The sequence below is a fragment of the Mixophyes fleayi genome, chromosome 7 (genome assembly GCF_038048845.1).
Source record: "Mixophyes fleayi isolate aMixFle1 chromosome 7, aMixFle1.hap1, whole genome shotgun sequence".
NCBI lineage: Eukaryota > Metazoa > Chordata > Amphibia > Anura > Limnodynastidae > Mixophyes > Mixophyes fleayi.
The window spans coordinates 572,976-587,947 of record NC_134408.1 but is presented as its reverse complement, the minus strand read 5'-3'; the positions used below and the strand labels follow the sequence as shown (position 1 = coordinate 587,947).

The window sequence follows — 14,972 nt, the reverse complement described above, 5'->3', positions numbered from 1 at the left end:
GTGGAAGCATCTGACTACAGCTGAACTAATACCCCCAAATGTCAGCCAATTTGGCATATTTGTTGGGGTGTCTGATTAGGTCTAACTTCCCTAATACTCCTCTCTCTACAACTTCTGTGACCCAGCTACCTACCTCAGGATCCTACTTCTCATGGCTCCACCCCCTCAGGATCCTGAGCTACCTACCTCTGGATCCTACTTCACATGGCTCCACCCCCTCAGGATCTTGCTTCCCATGGCTCCCCCCCCCCTCTGTGACCCAGCTCCCTACCTCAGGATCCTGCTTCTCATGGCTCCACCCCCTCAGGATCCTGCTTCCCATGGCTCCACCCCCTCAGGATCCTACTTCCCATGGCTCCACCCCCTCAGGATCCTGCTTCCCATGGCTCCCCCCCCCCTCTGTGACCCAGCTCCCTACCTCAGGATCCTGCTTCTCATGGCTCCACCCCCTCAGGATCCTGCTTCCCATGGCTCCCCCCCCCCCTCTGTGACCCAGCTCCCTACCTCAGGATCCTGCTTCCCATGGCTCCTCCCCCTCAGGATCCTGCTTCCCATGGCTCCGACCCCCCCCTCTGTGACCCAGCTCCCTACCTCAGGATCCTGCTTCCCATGGCTCCTCCCCCTCAGGATCCTGCTCCCCATGGCTCCACCCCCTCAGGATCCTACTTCCCATGGCTCCACCCCCTCAGGATCCTGCTTCCCATGGCTCCCCCCCCTCAGGATCCTACTTCCCATGGCTCCACCCCCTCAGGATCCTGCTTCCCATGGCTCCCCCCCCTCTGTGACCCAGCTCCCTACCTCAGGATCCTGCTTCCCATGGCTCCTCCCCCTCAGGATCCTGCTTCCCATGGCTCCCCCCCCCCCTGTGACCCAGCTCCCTACCTCAGGATCCTGCTTCCCATTGCTACTCCCCCTCAGGATCCTGCTTCCCATGGCTCCCCCCCCTCTGTGACCCAGCTCCCTACCTCAGGATCCTGCTTCTCATGGCTCCACTCCCTCAGGATCCTGCTTCCCATGGCTCCTCCCCCCCCCCCCCCCCTCTGTGACCCAGCTCCCTACCTCAGGATCCTGCTTCCCATGGCTCCTCCCCCTCAGGATCCTGCTTCCCATGGCTCCTCCCCCTCAGGATCCTGCCTCCCATGGCTCCACACAGACCTCAACCACTCTCTGCTCAGTGAGCTGTACCATCATCTCCATGTCGTCTGTATCCCCAGCTGCTCAGTTTAGATGCAGAATCTGGGATTCCAGACGAGCAGTTTTCAGCCTCGAGCGGTCATTCTAGAGCTGCAGACATTGCACAAGATGTACACAGGGTGCTAGTACTAATCATAGAACATATGATAAATAATAGAACTGGATTGCAATTTACTTACCATATAAGAGATACTTACTCAAACATGAAAGCACAGAGTATTATTGAAGGAGAATAAATGTGCTATAAGGGCAGTACTAGAGTATTAATACAGAAAGTTACAGTACTAGTAGACTACCTAGAACTACTAAAAGAATCCCAAAAGTTTACAGACTGTCACAAGAAAAGATGTTCAGTCTTCATGTTGCTGAGCTACGTCCTTGCCAGGAACATGAGAAACCGGACTTTGTATTTACGGTCTCCGTAGATTACTCAATAAAATCACCACACGACAGAGCCGGTGAGGAGAGCAGCAAGGATGTGAGGGAAATATTTATTGATGTTGAATACAGAGCCATCCAGTTCATTCCCCCTCACCCTGCACCTCTCTAATACAGAGAAACCTGGAAAAGGAACGGTAAACGGGGAACACAGTGCTTAAAATCACGTTATACCATAAAAATGTACAAAAGCCCAAGGTATCAGGGTGGAATATATAAATATGTACAGGAGACAGAGGACGCTCTATCTGCAGTCTCTATCTTTGAAAATGTCCCTGCGTGGAGGGGACCCCGGCCGTGCTGTAGAAATGAGGGGGGGAGGAGCACTCAGCAGATTGATGGGAGGGGTCTTACTGAGCAAACCGCTGCCAGGGTGAGAGTAGAGAGCACCCAACATAGATGGTGCCGTAGGCTGCATGGTGACATGGGCAGGAAGACCATAAATACGAGCCCGTTCAAAGTCTTCCCGCAGGATGTGAGCGCGTTCCTCCCGCTGCTCGTACAGGCGTTGGGGAGGTGGATCCGCTCTGCGGTACACATCTCTCCAGGCTTCCAGTGCATTGGGGTATTGCTCACCCAGAAAAGCCCCTCGCAGCCTCTCAAAGGGGGGTGACGGATGGGGTAAGTGAAGCCCTGGCAGAGGGGAGCGTCCCATTTCAAAGCCAAGTAGCTCTGGTTCCTCCTTCACTTTCACTTTGGAGGGATGATCTGGAGTCAGACGAGGCCTGGGCTCAGCGCTGCTTCCTGGTCTAACGTAAGGGGACAGGGTACGAGTGGGACCGCGGTTCTCACTGCCCGGGAGACGTTGCGTTGTTGTAAGAGGAGAGGCCCTTTGTGCCAAACGGGAATAGAGAAGATCCCTGTGAAAAGAAGATAATACAATGTACATGTATGCATAGACACAGGCGTGTAACAGCAATACACACTGCACTTACCGATCCTTCTCCTCCTTCATGTGCATGGCGTGTGGATCCTGGGCTGGAGCCGCAGGGAAGGAAGGCGGAGCGCGATGCAGCCGATTCCAAGGGTCATGTGGACTGGGGAAACTATGACCCATAGGGGACTCCTTATGGCTGAACATGGTGGAAGGATCTAACAGAAGAGATCATCGTTATACTATGTTCATTAGACAGTGCTGGTGGTTACACGTTGGATGACACGGAGTATGTAAGTGTGCCTGTGCGGACTGACACTAAATTAAAGTTTAAAATAATAACAATACACCTAAGAACACCGTAACTGAGAATTCTGCCAATAAGTGAACACTGGAGAGCATAATAAAAATTCACTTACTATAAGAAGGGTTTCCCAGTCCTCCAAAAGCGCCATTTGTCAAAGATGTCAAAGGAGAGAATCCAGGAGACCGTATGAAATGCTCTGAAAGCAGAGACGTAAATGAGATCAGACATCCCCCCTCACCACAGAGGTAAATCTGTTCTTTCACCAGATCTGGCAGAAATGTAATTATTGATAGAGCCAACACACTACACAGTGACCCGTTCTTCTTCAGTACTCTCATCTATTATACAGGTAACATAACCTTATAATATAACATGACTGATGTTAGACAGCCTCTTCTGGAATTTATTTAATTGGGTTACTTTATTTTCATCTAAGAAGGAAATCTATCAAAAACAGATTCTTAACCAGACTCAAAACTCACCAACAGGTCCAGAAGGCGTCATGAAGGTGCCACCTGAGCCAATGAGCTGAAACTGCCCAGGGGGGTGGGATACAGCACCTGGGGGGACACAAATATGGGTTCAGAACCACACATCATGCAAATGTTCCTTTGCTTCTACTATCTCGGATGGGCCAACTTGAGGCTCTGGTGGTATAGGAGACACATCCTAATCTAAAGCTCAAAGAAGAGGACCCTAACTCTCACAACACCAGTTTTATAATGTTATTGGGTGAGCAGAAAACACAATGTAACAGACACAAAGCGCATTAACATTTCTACCACCACTTCTACAAGCTGTGAACCAATACTTGGACGCATGCAATCCATTACCAGTCATGAGGGTGGAGGCCCGAGCTAGCTCGTGTGGGGAGGGAAGAGTACCAAGTCCCGAACTCAGATAGAGGAGGTCACTACGAAATTCAGCCTTGTGTGGAGTCCCATGTGTAAGCTGTGAGACAGAGAGAGAACATCCCTGTGAGATTAGGAAGGAGAGGAGGAGTGTGAGGGTGTCAGGAGAGTGGGGGCCATACAATGTAATAAGAGAAAAGATTGAAGAGGAAAGGAGAGAGGTCCAGTATTGGGAGAGGGGTCAGTATAAGGTGATGGAAGAGAGTGTGTAAGAAGGACAGTGGAGAGAGTATAATGTATATAATACATGGGGAATATATTGGGAAGTTGAGGAAATTAAATAATGTAGTTGACGATTATAACAACATTCAGTGACAGGAGAGTGAAGTCAGTGCAAACATCTACACATGTATTCATACAAGTAGGTCTAGTAGGAGAATAGCAACTGCAAACAGTCCTGTATTAAAGGCAGAATTTAGTTTGCACTAGTTCCTTTATTTCCACATAAAACTAATCCCTCTTCAGTCACTCATATAAGTTATCAGTTAGAAACCAGGTATTATATTCTAGAAAGAACCAACGAGGGACCCTCTAGGCTGACAACATCCGCTGGAGAAAGGATGGGAAAGAAATTATCTATGTTCTTCAGTGCAGACGTTTGGCCTGTCAAAAAAGCTCCAAAAAAGCATAGCCAATGGGATGGAGGCTTTAGAACAGACCCCAGAATAATAAGTAAACCAGTGCAAAAATCTACCCGTAGCAGAGGCTGCGATGGGCAATTCTGTGAAATGACCACATTGACATATTATGTATCTGTTGGTTCTACCAACACATTATGATCAAAGGTACCAAGGAGGATTTACTTCATCTGGAAGAGAAAGTGATCGATCCAATACGTTTCTGAAATTGCTCATCTCAATGATGGAAGTCTTTATGGCATCATACTGTAGACAGAGAGAGGATCCAGGTTTCCTCTTGGTCACAGCCATAATGTAAATCTGTGAATCATTCCCAGTATTGTTAGGCCCAGCACCCAAACACACAACTGTTGGCGGTACTGTGATGCCCCCTATTGATTCAGCGCAATACCTAGGGATTGACATTAGACTTCTCCTGTAACCATATTAACCTGTAGAGTAAACCCTGTACAGGGTACGCACTAGTCTTATCCCACTGCCACCTAACACTGTTATTATTATGTAAATGGATGCACTTTCCACACGCCAGTCCTCATGGCTGGACCCTCTCTGGAAATCCCTGTAGTAACATAACTGCTCAAAGCTCCAGGATATTGATCAGGAGTGAAGACGTCAGGTATCACACCTCTAAGGGATCAGGAGCATTGGAAACAGAGAGAGAGAACTTGCTTTGGAGAAATGGTCTATTTAAACCTCCTTCCACATCCAAATAAACAGACTTCACATGATGGGAAAAAGCCCCTCGTCTGACGCTATGGCCATAAGATTCAGACAAGGTCCGACGCTTTCTATATGACAAGGATTTTACTTGGAATGGTGACTCTTTGGAATAGGTGTTTCTCAGATCTTTCATGGGTAGATATGACTTGTTCTCAAGAACTTGCAAATCCTTTCTAGCGTTCTGACAAAACATAGCTCTTTACGATAGACAAAATACACAAGTCTCCATAAACTCTGTGGAACCAGGAGAAGGATTTTCTTTACATTTTAGACCAGATGTATCCAAGCCCAGTCCTCAAGGGCAACCAACAGTTCAGGATTTCCTTAATGATGTACAGGTGAGATCATCTAATTGGCTGGGTCAGCACTTATCCCACCTATTTCTACACACAGAAATCCTGAAAACATGACCTGTTGGTAGCCCTTGAGGACTGAGTATGGACACTTCTGTTTTAGACTGAAGTCCATTTCGTCAGTTACACCACATGACTGAACGCAGCCTTGAATGTCCATCACTATACAGAAGAACAGCCAGTAGATCTCAGTCCTTCCTTTCATCCGTAATGCTAGGTATAATGGGTAATCATTCTGCAACCAGGTTTATCACCATAGGTCTCATCTTGCTGATGTTCCAGATAAATAGATATCCGATATTCACAATGACGTCAGAGCTACACCTGACTTAACAGAGCATGACCGGGCTTGTATCAGAGAATCACTACGTGACAGTGGCACCACAGAAACCAGACTGACGGCTGCCCGTGGCAGCTCTCACCAGGTAAATGGTGAACACTCAACGGAGATTCATCTTATATCCCACAAACACCAGGTAATTACTAAATAGGAATGTCTACACAGGGCTATTTCTTACAGGACACCAGAAATCACCTGTGCATCGCCCACAGACTGCGGCCCTATCTCAGGTTTCCAGGCAGCTTTACCTGGAGAGTCTGAGAGCTGCAGGAGGCGACTTGCCCTGATCGGTCTCCAGGAAAACAGGAGTGGTTGTGGTGGGTAACAGCTAATTGGCGGCATCGGAGCAGAGGGCCCGAGTGGAAATTAGGGTGTGAATTCTTCACCCATAGAAGAGGAACAGAAGACAACCACTAAAAAAAAGTACTGGAACCAGGGAAAGACAACCGATATGGGGAACAATTCTTGGCAGCCGTCATGTGATATTACTGTAGTAAATAACAGATAATTTAACTGTAGTCAGCAAGACGTTATCCCCACCTCCCCTAAAATGAGACGTCTGTCCTAACATACGGCCACCGAGTAGAGCAGAAACAGATAGAGACGAGCTGTGACCGTACCTTCATTCTCTCCTGATGCCGCAGGATCATATACGCCACCCGGACGTGCATGGCACACCAGCGCCCGGACCTCTGTGACACAAACACATTATTACACCGGAAGTTCGCCAGTCTCACATTAATGCGCCATATTCCCTTCAATAGCATGTATTATTAAAATAAAAGGTTACTGATCTGGGACCTGCACTTCTCCGATTCTGACATGGCAGCTGGCGCTATAGTCACACAGAACATAACATACTTTGTATAAACCAATTAAACAGTCACTTTCCAGAATTGCTGTGTGCGCCACTGGGGAGAAACGATGGAGTGATAACACTGCTCTCAGCACATTACAAGATATATTACGTCTGTGTGTAGTTACAGTGTAACAATGTATGTACATGTGAATACATTAACTGGCAGAAACTCTTTACAATATATATATTTGACGTGCGAGTGTTCCCAGGGGGTGAATGACAGAACGAGATAGGTAAGGCTGAATGAATACAACTTGCAGCTACGTGACTGGGCCCAAGTGGTGGGAGCTTCCTCTATGTACAACACCGCACACACTTACCCTGGGTTTGAATGGTTCTGTCATCTGAAAGAAAAAAGACGACTATGTAAAGTTCCAGCTACAACATACATAAAGCACATTCTCCCCTATCCCCGGAGAATACACCCAGAGCCCCCATCCCATCTAGGACAGTGGGGGGAGGTAATGGATTAGCAGGCGGTGCGTTGTATCCACTGTATGCAGAGCGTGGAACGGGAGATAACTATGTGTTGTATTACTGTATATGCTGCACCTAGAAGTTAGACTGGGGATAGATTTACTAAGCTGTGGGTCTGAAAAAGTGGGGATGTTGCCTATAGCAACCAATCAGATTCTAGCTTTCATTTATTTAGCACCTTCTACAAAATGACAGCTAGAATCTGATTGGTTGCTATAGGCAACATCCCCACTTTTTCAAACCCGCAGCCCTTAGACTCTTTCATAATAAAAACCCCAAATAATAAAATAGCAGAATTATATCACTGATCTGTAGTCATGGGCCACTAGGTTATAAAAGGTTATTTTGTAAAAAATAAGACAATACTTCGTAAAATACCTACTTTTATTTACAATAATCACATCCTTCTAAATGGTTCCAGAAATTACAATGTTTCAGTTTTTAACGCCATTTTAAGTAGCAGTCACACATAGCCTTTTTCCTTCTTAGAATACCAAGTTAAGTACATTATAAGCATCTGATCAACTGTTATCTTACAAATCTTCATCTCCTTTTCAAAATCTCCCTGGAGGGCAAACAAGTATGGCTGACAATCATAAACACACAGCTCTCAGCATGTCATGTGGGGACGATTTTACAATACACAGAGCTCAGAGAGGCATTCTAAAACCGCTCTGCTCATACATCATGTGACTGGCTGCCATGGTAGTCAGACACTGTGCATAATTATAAATTATTAATAGCAGCAAGGAAGAAACCAAGGAAAATGGAAGATTCTTCTTAACGCCTGCCTCAGTGATGATACCCACCCACACCTCATTTATTCATGGGAAACTTGCTTTAAAAAAAGAAAATCAATAAAGCTTCCTATTTCTTGTCAGTCACTCACGCAGTGACTGTACCGCACGTCTCAGTGCCATATATTCGGCTATATGGTGAAAGATTCTCCCCCTTTGAAAGAAATTTGCTAAATTATCAGTAAATCTTTCTTGGGATGGTTATAACTTATGGGCGCAGCAGTGCCCCCTGCTGGAAATATCCTCCCCAATTTCTCCATCTAGAACAGTGTTTCTCAACTTCAGTCCTCAGGGACGCCTAACAGTCCATGTTTTCCATATCGCTTTGCTGGAGCACAGGTGTGATCATTACTGACGGACACATTTTGAAAGATCCACAGGTGGTATAATTATATCACTTGTGACCTGGAAAACCTGCACTGTTAGAGGTCCCTGAGGACTGGGCTTGGGAAACCTCCCTAGTGCCTGGACACCCATCATGCAAGTTACTCACCTGTGGAGCCTTGTGGGTAATGGGCGGAGGCACAGAGCACCGTGAGGCCAGCTCAGAACTTGTGCTCTGTAAGAGGAAGAAAACAAGTAGATTAGATCCAAAAGAGCTGGACTAGAGTCCTGTCCCACCAGAATAACACACCTACCTTGGGCTGAAACGCCCCCTGCTGAGATCCAAAGGAGACGCTAGGAGGTAAGACAGGGGGTAGTGCAGTAATCATTGGAGAAAAAGGAGGGTAAAACTGTAACAGAAGAAAACAAAAAACTGTTAATGGAAGCTGAAGAGATGCAAGGGGTGTGGCGAGAGCGCGGGTGTGGTGAGAGAGAGGGGACGAGGGGCATGGCGGGGGCAAGGGCGAGGCGAGGGAGGGGCAAAGGGTGTGGCGTGAGGGGTGTGGCGAGAGCGCGGGTGTGGTGAGAGAGAGGGGACGAGGGGCATGGCGGGGGCAAGGGCGAGGCGAGGGAGGGGCAAAGGGTGTGGCGTGAGGGGTGTGGCGAGAGCGGGGGAGCAAGGGGCGTGGCGAGAGCGGGGGCGTGGCAAGTTTCTCTGGGGAGAAGACAACAGATGCCTTAGGAAACAATGTGGGAAGTGAGAAGGATCTTAATGGACTTGACCACAGGGAGTATAGATGAAGAAAGCAGGCCCAGCTTGGGGGATACTAGGGAACATGAGCCGGGCGGGGGTGGAAGGTTGTAGGGTGACGTGGGTATAGGAGGAGAACACGGTGCTTACAGTACTTGGGTTCTGCCTGTACAGATTTTCTATTTTACTCGGATATTTCTCAAACTGTGAAGAGAGTGAAATAAAGGTGGTTAGATGGGCAAGTAGGAGACGTGAGGACACAAACATCCGTTAGATGGTATAATAAAGCCGACAATGAGACAGGACGAGTCACAGAGGGAAAAAATGGGAAAAGCAGACACAGGCGAGAGGAAGACACAGGACAAGCAGTTACTCACATTGTGAGGATAGGGTGTGAAGTGCTGGTGTGTGTGCTGGTGCGTATGTTGGTGGCTGTGCTGGTGGAACTGGTACATGGGTCTGACCGCAGCACCAATCTCAGCGGTGCCCCCTGGAGCCGGCAGTAACCGAGAGCCCATTTCTAGTCCAATGTTGTGGTGCTCTGTAAGAGAAGGTAAACAATTACAACCAAGGCAATATTACATTTACTCCCTACAGCCCCGGCATTATACGCCCCGTCAGCTACACATACTCACCAGATAACATGGCAGAGGGGTGATGCCCAGGGACTTGCATAAGTGGGGGAGGGGGGGGAAGGCCTTCAGAGTTTGCAAGCAAATTCATATGATGATGGAGGAAGGTCGCAGATTGGACGGGAGGGTATGAGGGCCCTGTGAACAGGTAGAGAAAGGGAAGGGGTTGTAGATCGCTGAGACATTTGTGGGGCCGACGACGTCTTAGGAACAGTGCTCCTGTTGGAACGTAGAGAAGAGAATTATAGTGAGATCACAGCAGTAACTTCCAGCAAGTTCCCCGTAATGAGAACCCCGGCACTTACCTACTAGGTCCTCGCTCCACACTCGGAGGAGGGGGAGGCTGGGCAGGAGCAGCCTCTGCTTTGGGGGAGGCACTGGGCGGATCGTTTGGTCGGGGAGCAGGTGATGGACACTGTAGGGCCTGCATAAACTCAATTTCTGGTTCTTGGCTTCTCTCACAACTTCTACCCAAACCCGATATCTGGGAAAGGACCATCAACTTCAACCGGCCCCCAGACAGTGGGGGAGAAGCTGGTGGAGAGACACAACACAGGGTAACAGAAGGGAAAACAAAATCCAGGAGGACAGCTCAATATAAAGGAGGTAGGCAATCCGGCCACGAGGAAGGGGGCAGCCTGGACACAAGGAAGGGGGCATAGCCCCCAACTCTACCACAAAGGGGAGCCTCCATCTGCAGATAGTGCACTCAGAGGTGAGAGCTTGTCCTGCCTTTATATGGATTATCTTTACTGTCAGTAACCAGACTGTGCTGGGTTTGTGGAAGATCAAAGAATAGAACAGCAGCATAATCCATTGAGGACATAGACTGGAGACGTCATTGGTAGACAGATGAGATGAATGATATCGTACCTGTACTTGTAGAAATGGTGAAAGACACAGCAAGGTCATCACTGGGAATCTGTTGGACAAGACCGGTGACGTGAGACTCCAAAACCACAATATGTGACACACAGTCAGCTGATCACTAATATATAACACGTCATCAAGGTAGGACTGGTCGGAGGGGAAGACGTGTGTGTGTGTGCGTGCGTGTGTGTGTGTGGTGTGTGTGTGTGTGTGTCTTATAGTCTAACCAAGAAAGAGGAGGGGGGGGGGGGTGTGTGTGTGTGTGTGTCTTATAGTCTAACCAAGAAAGAGGAGGGGGGGGGTGTGTGTGTGTGTGTGTGTGTGTCTTATAGTCTAACCAACGTGTGTGTGTGTGTGTGTGTGTGTCTTATAGTGTGTGTGTGTGTCTTATAGTGTGTGTGTGTCTTATAGTCTAACCAACGTGTGTGTGTGTGTGTGTGTGTGTCTTATAGTGTGTGTGTGTGTCTTATAGTGTGTGTGTGTCTTATAGTCTAACCAAGCAGCTGATGCTGCCCCTCATCTATCCGACAGCTGAATTTGGTAGTCAAACTGCTTTACAGCAAATTTGTGTTTAGACAAGAAAGGGGCTAATGCATGTTGCTCACAGGCTGCTTTATTGTCACCCTGGTTATTTACGCAGGGATGCCCCTTTATCACAGAATTGTTTTATTACCCTGTCAAGAGATCCTGAAACCCTAAAAGACGGACTAAAATTCCTCTGTCCAGGAAAAATGATATATTCCTTATAGGAAACATAATGGATCAAAGCAATACTTCCCCTAATATATGTTTGTATACACCTGTAATATCATATGTCCTATGTGTTCCAGGAGGGAGTTAGATTACACTTTAAGAACCCAGTACTAGAAGTGTTCTGGGACAATACGATGGTTGTCAAGCAGATTAACATACGAGCATGGTCCTCAGTGATGTCACAGAGGGGCGATGGGCAAGAAAGAAAAAGTAATGTACCGATTTGGAAAATTATCAGTTTGCTACTTAGGAACAGTGCGCGTTACAGCCGCCCCCCCCAGACATCCCGCACTACAGTGGCCCCCCCCCGGGCGGCGCGAGCTACAGCCCCCCACCCTCCACAGACGGCACGCGTTACAGCCCCCCACCCTCCACAGACGGCGAGAGCTACAGCCCCCCACCCTCCACAGACGGCACTCGTTACAGCCCCCCACCCTCCACAGACGGCACGCGTTACAGCCCCCCACCCTCCACAGACGGCACTCGTTACAGCCCCCCACCCTCCACAGACGGCACTCGTTACAGCCCCCCACCCTCCACAGACGGCACGCGTTACAGCCCCCCACCCTCCACAGACGGCACGCGTTACAGCCCCCCACCCTCCACAGACGGCACTCGTTACAGCCCCCCACCCTCCACAGACGGCACGCATTACAGCCCCCCACCCTCCACAGACGGCACTCGTTACAGCCCCCCACAGACGGCACGCCTTACAGCCCCCCACCCTCCACAGACGGCACTCGTTACAGCCCCCACCCTCCACAGACGGCACTCGTTACAGCCCCCCACCCTCCACAGACGGCATGCGTTACAGCCCCCCACAGACGGCACGCGTTACAGCCCCCCCACCCTCCACAGACGGCACACGTTACAGCCAACCCAGATGCCAGATAACGTGTACAACATGACTGTAATTCTTTCTGTGTTTTATTTCTGTCATTTTGATAAAACTGTTTTGTATTTATATGTCTGTATCTCAATTTCTTATCCCTATTTTTATTCCATAAGCGTTTAATGATCCGTCTGTGTTATTGAGGAAATCACATGTCAGATAGCCTTTGTTTTTTTTGAACGCTACATTTATGCATAGTCTATATACACCAATAGCAGAGACAGGAGTCTCTCACAGCACCAAACACCGGTACTAACCTGCTCATCACCGCTACTTTCAGCATCGCACTGCAAGAGACCAGGAAGAGTTAGGAAGTATAACAAGAGGATTAGAATTTGCAATCTAGCAGCTATAACATGGAGGTCAGAAACGTAGACGACAGCCCCGTATGGACGTCTGTACAGACACAGCCATCGGTCTACACTAAGGAGGGGGGGAAGGCAGTACTAGGAATAATCCACACTACTCACAATGTATCCAGCATCCAGGCCGTGCTGAAAGAGAGAACATTAGACGGAGTCATGACAGGAAAGGGGAAGTATTGGTCCCAGGAAGACAGAGTATAAATATACTGCACTCACCTGACTGCTGACGTGTTCTAGACCCGAACGCCGCGCACCCTCCTCTAGGGCCCCAATCCTGGCGCAATGACGCTTCTGTCAGAGGAATGCAGAGAGAATGATTGACAGAGTAAGCAACCTATCACAGCACTGCTCATAGGACTATAGTAACTGTCCAAATCTGGTGTCCTGTGTGCGTGTATGTATATGTATATACACACACCGTTATATAATATCAGTCAGTGTGATGTCCTGTGTGTGTATACACTGCTATATAATATACAAGGTTAGAGTGAAGAGTTTTGGCGTTTGCTGAATGTTATAAATGCCTGGTATGACCAGTGCAGCTATCTACATCTCCATGTATGCGGTGTACTGTATAATGTATATGAACCTGTTATACAGAGAACACCCTCATACCTGGCTCCTCTGTGCACAGTTATCTGGTTGGTTTTCGCTAGCTCCGGGATCCTCTGAACTGGCTCCATCGCTTCTCTTCCTCTTCCCTGGGGTAGACTTCCTGTAAGATTCCTCCAGAGGGACAGAGTCCATTGAGAAATCTCTCTACAGGATGGAAATAGCAGGAACTGTGAGATCTCATCATACACGCTTAATACTATACATCCGAGCCATACCACTTATACACCGATCAGCCTCCACAGTAAAACCACCTGCCTAATATTGTGTACGTCCCCCTCATGCCGCCAAAACAGCTCTGACCCGTGAAGGTATGAGCTCCACAAGACCTCTGAAGGTGTCCTGTGGTATCTGGCACCAAGATGTTAGCAGCAGATCCTGTAAGTTGTGAGGTGGGACCTCCATGGCTCGGACCTGTTTTTCCAGCACATCCCACAGATGCTCGATCAGATATCTGGGGTATTTGGAGGCCAAGTCAACACCTTGAACTCTTTGCTATGTTCTTTAAACCATTCCTGAACAATTTTTGCATTACCCTGCTGAAAGAGGCCACTGACATCAGGGAATACCGCTGCCATGAAGGGTGTACTTGGTCTGCAGCAATGTTTAGGTAGGTGGTACGTGTCAGAGTAACATCCCCATGAATGCCAGGACACAAGGTTCCCCAGCAGAACATTGCCCAGAGCATCACACTGCCTACACCAGCTGCCTTCTTCCCATAGTACATCCTGGTGCCATCTCTTCCACAGGTAAACGACACACACACCCGGCCGTCCACATTAGTAAAAGAAATTGCGATTCATCAGACCAGGCCACCTTCATCCATCGCTCCATGGTCCACTTCTGGTACTCACGTGCCCATTGTAGGCACTTTTGGCAGTGGACAGGGGTCAGCATGGGCACGTTGACGGGTCTGCGGCTATGCAGTCCCATACGCAGCAAGCTTCCTATCATACCAGCATTAACTTTTTCAGCCATTTATGCTACAGTAGCTCTCCTGTGGATGGGACCAGATAGCCTTTGCTCCCCACGCGCATCAATGAGCCTTTGGCGACCATGACCCTGTCGCTGGTTCCCCGCTTGTCCTTCCTTGGACCACCCCACAAGACCTGCCATTCCGGAGATGCTCTGCCCCAGTCATCTAGCGATCAAAATTTCTCACAAAGTTGTTTAGATCCTTACGTTTAGGGTCCACCCCTTGACAGGTGCCATTGTAATATGATAATAAATAAATTCACTTCACTTGTCAGTGATTTTGCCATTGTGGCTGATCGGTGTACATAGTAACTGTTCCTACATCACCTCCATACCCTGACCCATACCTCTATATACATAGTAACTGTTCCTACATCACCTCCATACACTGACCCATACCTCTATATACATAGTAACTGTTCCTACATCACCTCCATACACTGACCCATACCTCTATATACATAGTAACTGTTCCTACATCACCTCCATACACTGACCCATACCTCTATATACATAGTAACTGTTCCTACATCACCTCCATACACTGACCCATACCTCCATATACATAGTAACTGTTCCTACATCACCTCCATACACTGACCCATATCTCTATATACATAGTAACTGTTCCTACATCACCTCCATACACTGACCCATACCTCTATATACATAGTAACTGTTCCTGCATCACCTCCATACCCTGACCCAACCTCTATATACATAGTAACTGTTCCTGCATCACCTCCATACACTGACCCATACCTCTATATACATAGTAACTGTTCCTGCATCACCTCCATACCCTGACCCATACCTCTATATACATAGTAACTGTTCCTGCATCACCTCCATACCCTGACCCATATCTCTATATACATACTAACTGTTCA

At 48.1% G+C, this 14,972-nt stretch overlaps 1 protein-coding gene across 1 annotated transcript in view; it reads right to left on the bottom strand.

Moving 5' to 3' along the window:
• Positions 1-1,653: 1,653 nt before the first annotated feature.
• Positions 1,654-14,972, bottom strand: part of FBRS (fibrosin) — a 16,199-nt gene continuing 2,880 nt past the window's right edge. The window contains exons 2-20 of the mRNA XM_075180585.1: positions 13,111-13,252; positions 12,712-12,786; positions 12,601-12,624; positions 12,388-12,417; positions 10,489-10,537; positions 9,921-10,149; positions 9,695-9,834; positions 9,572-9,604; positions 9,361-9,524; positions 9,134-9,187; positions 8,547-8,642; positions 8,402-8,467; positions 6,955-6,978; positions 6,396-6,467; positions 3,647-3,764; positions 3,296-3,373; positions 2,926-3,009; positions 2,568-2,724; positions 1,654-2,492 (exon numbers count right to left, since the gene is read on the bottom strand). Coding sequence (XP_075036686.1) covers positions 1,877-2,492; positions 2,568-2,724; positions 2,926-3,009; positions 3,296-3,373; positions 3,647-3,764; positions 6,396-6,467; positions 6,955-6,978; positions 8,402-8,467; positions 8,547-8,642; positions 9,134-9,187; positions 9,361-9,524; positions 9,572-9,604; positions 9,695-9,834; positions 9,921-10,149; positions 10,489-10,537; positions 12,388-12,417; positions 12,601-12,624; positions 12,712-12,786; positions 13,111-13,252 — 2,251 coding nt within the window. The 3' untranslated portion in view covers positions 1,654-1,876. The remainder of the gene's footprint in view (positions 2,493-2,567; positions 2,725-2,925; positions 3,010-3,295; positions 3,374-3,646; positions 3,765-6,395; positions 6,468-6,954; positions 6,979-8,401; positions 8,468-8,546; positions 8,643-9,133; positions 9,188-9,360; positions 9,525-9,571; positions 9,605-9,694; positions 9,835-9,920; positions 10,150-10,488; positions 10,538-12,387; positions 12,418-12,600; positions 12,625-12,711; positions 12,787-13,110; positions 13,253-14,972) is intronic.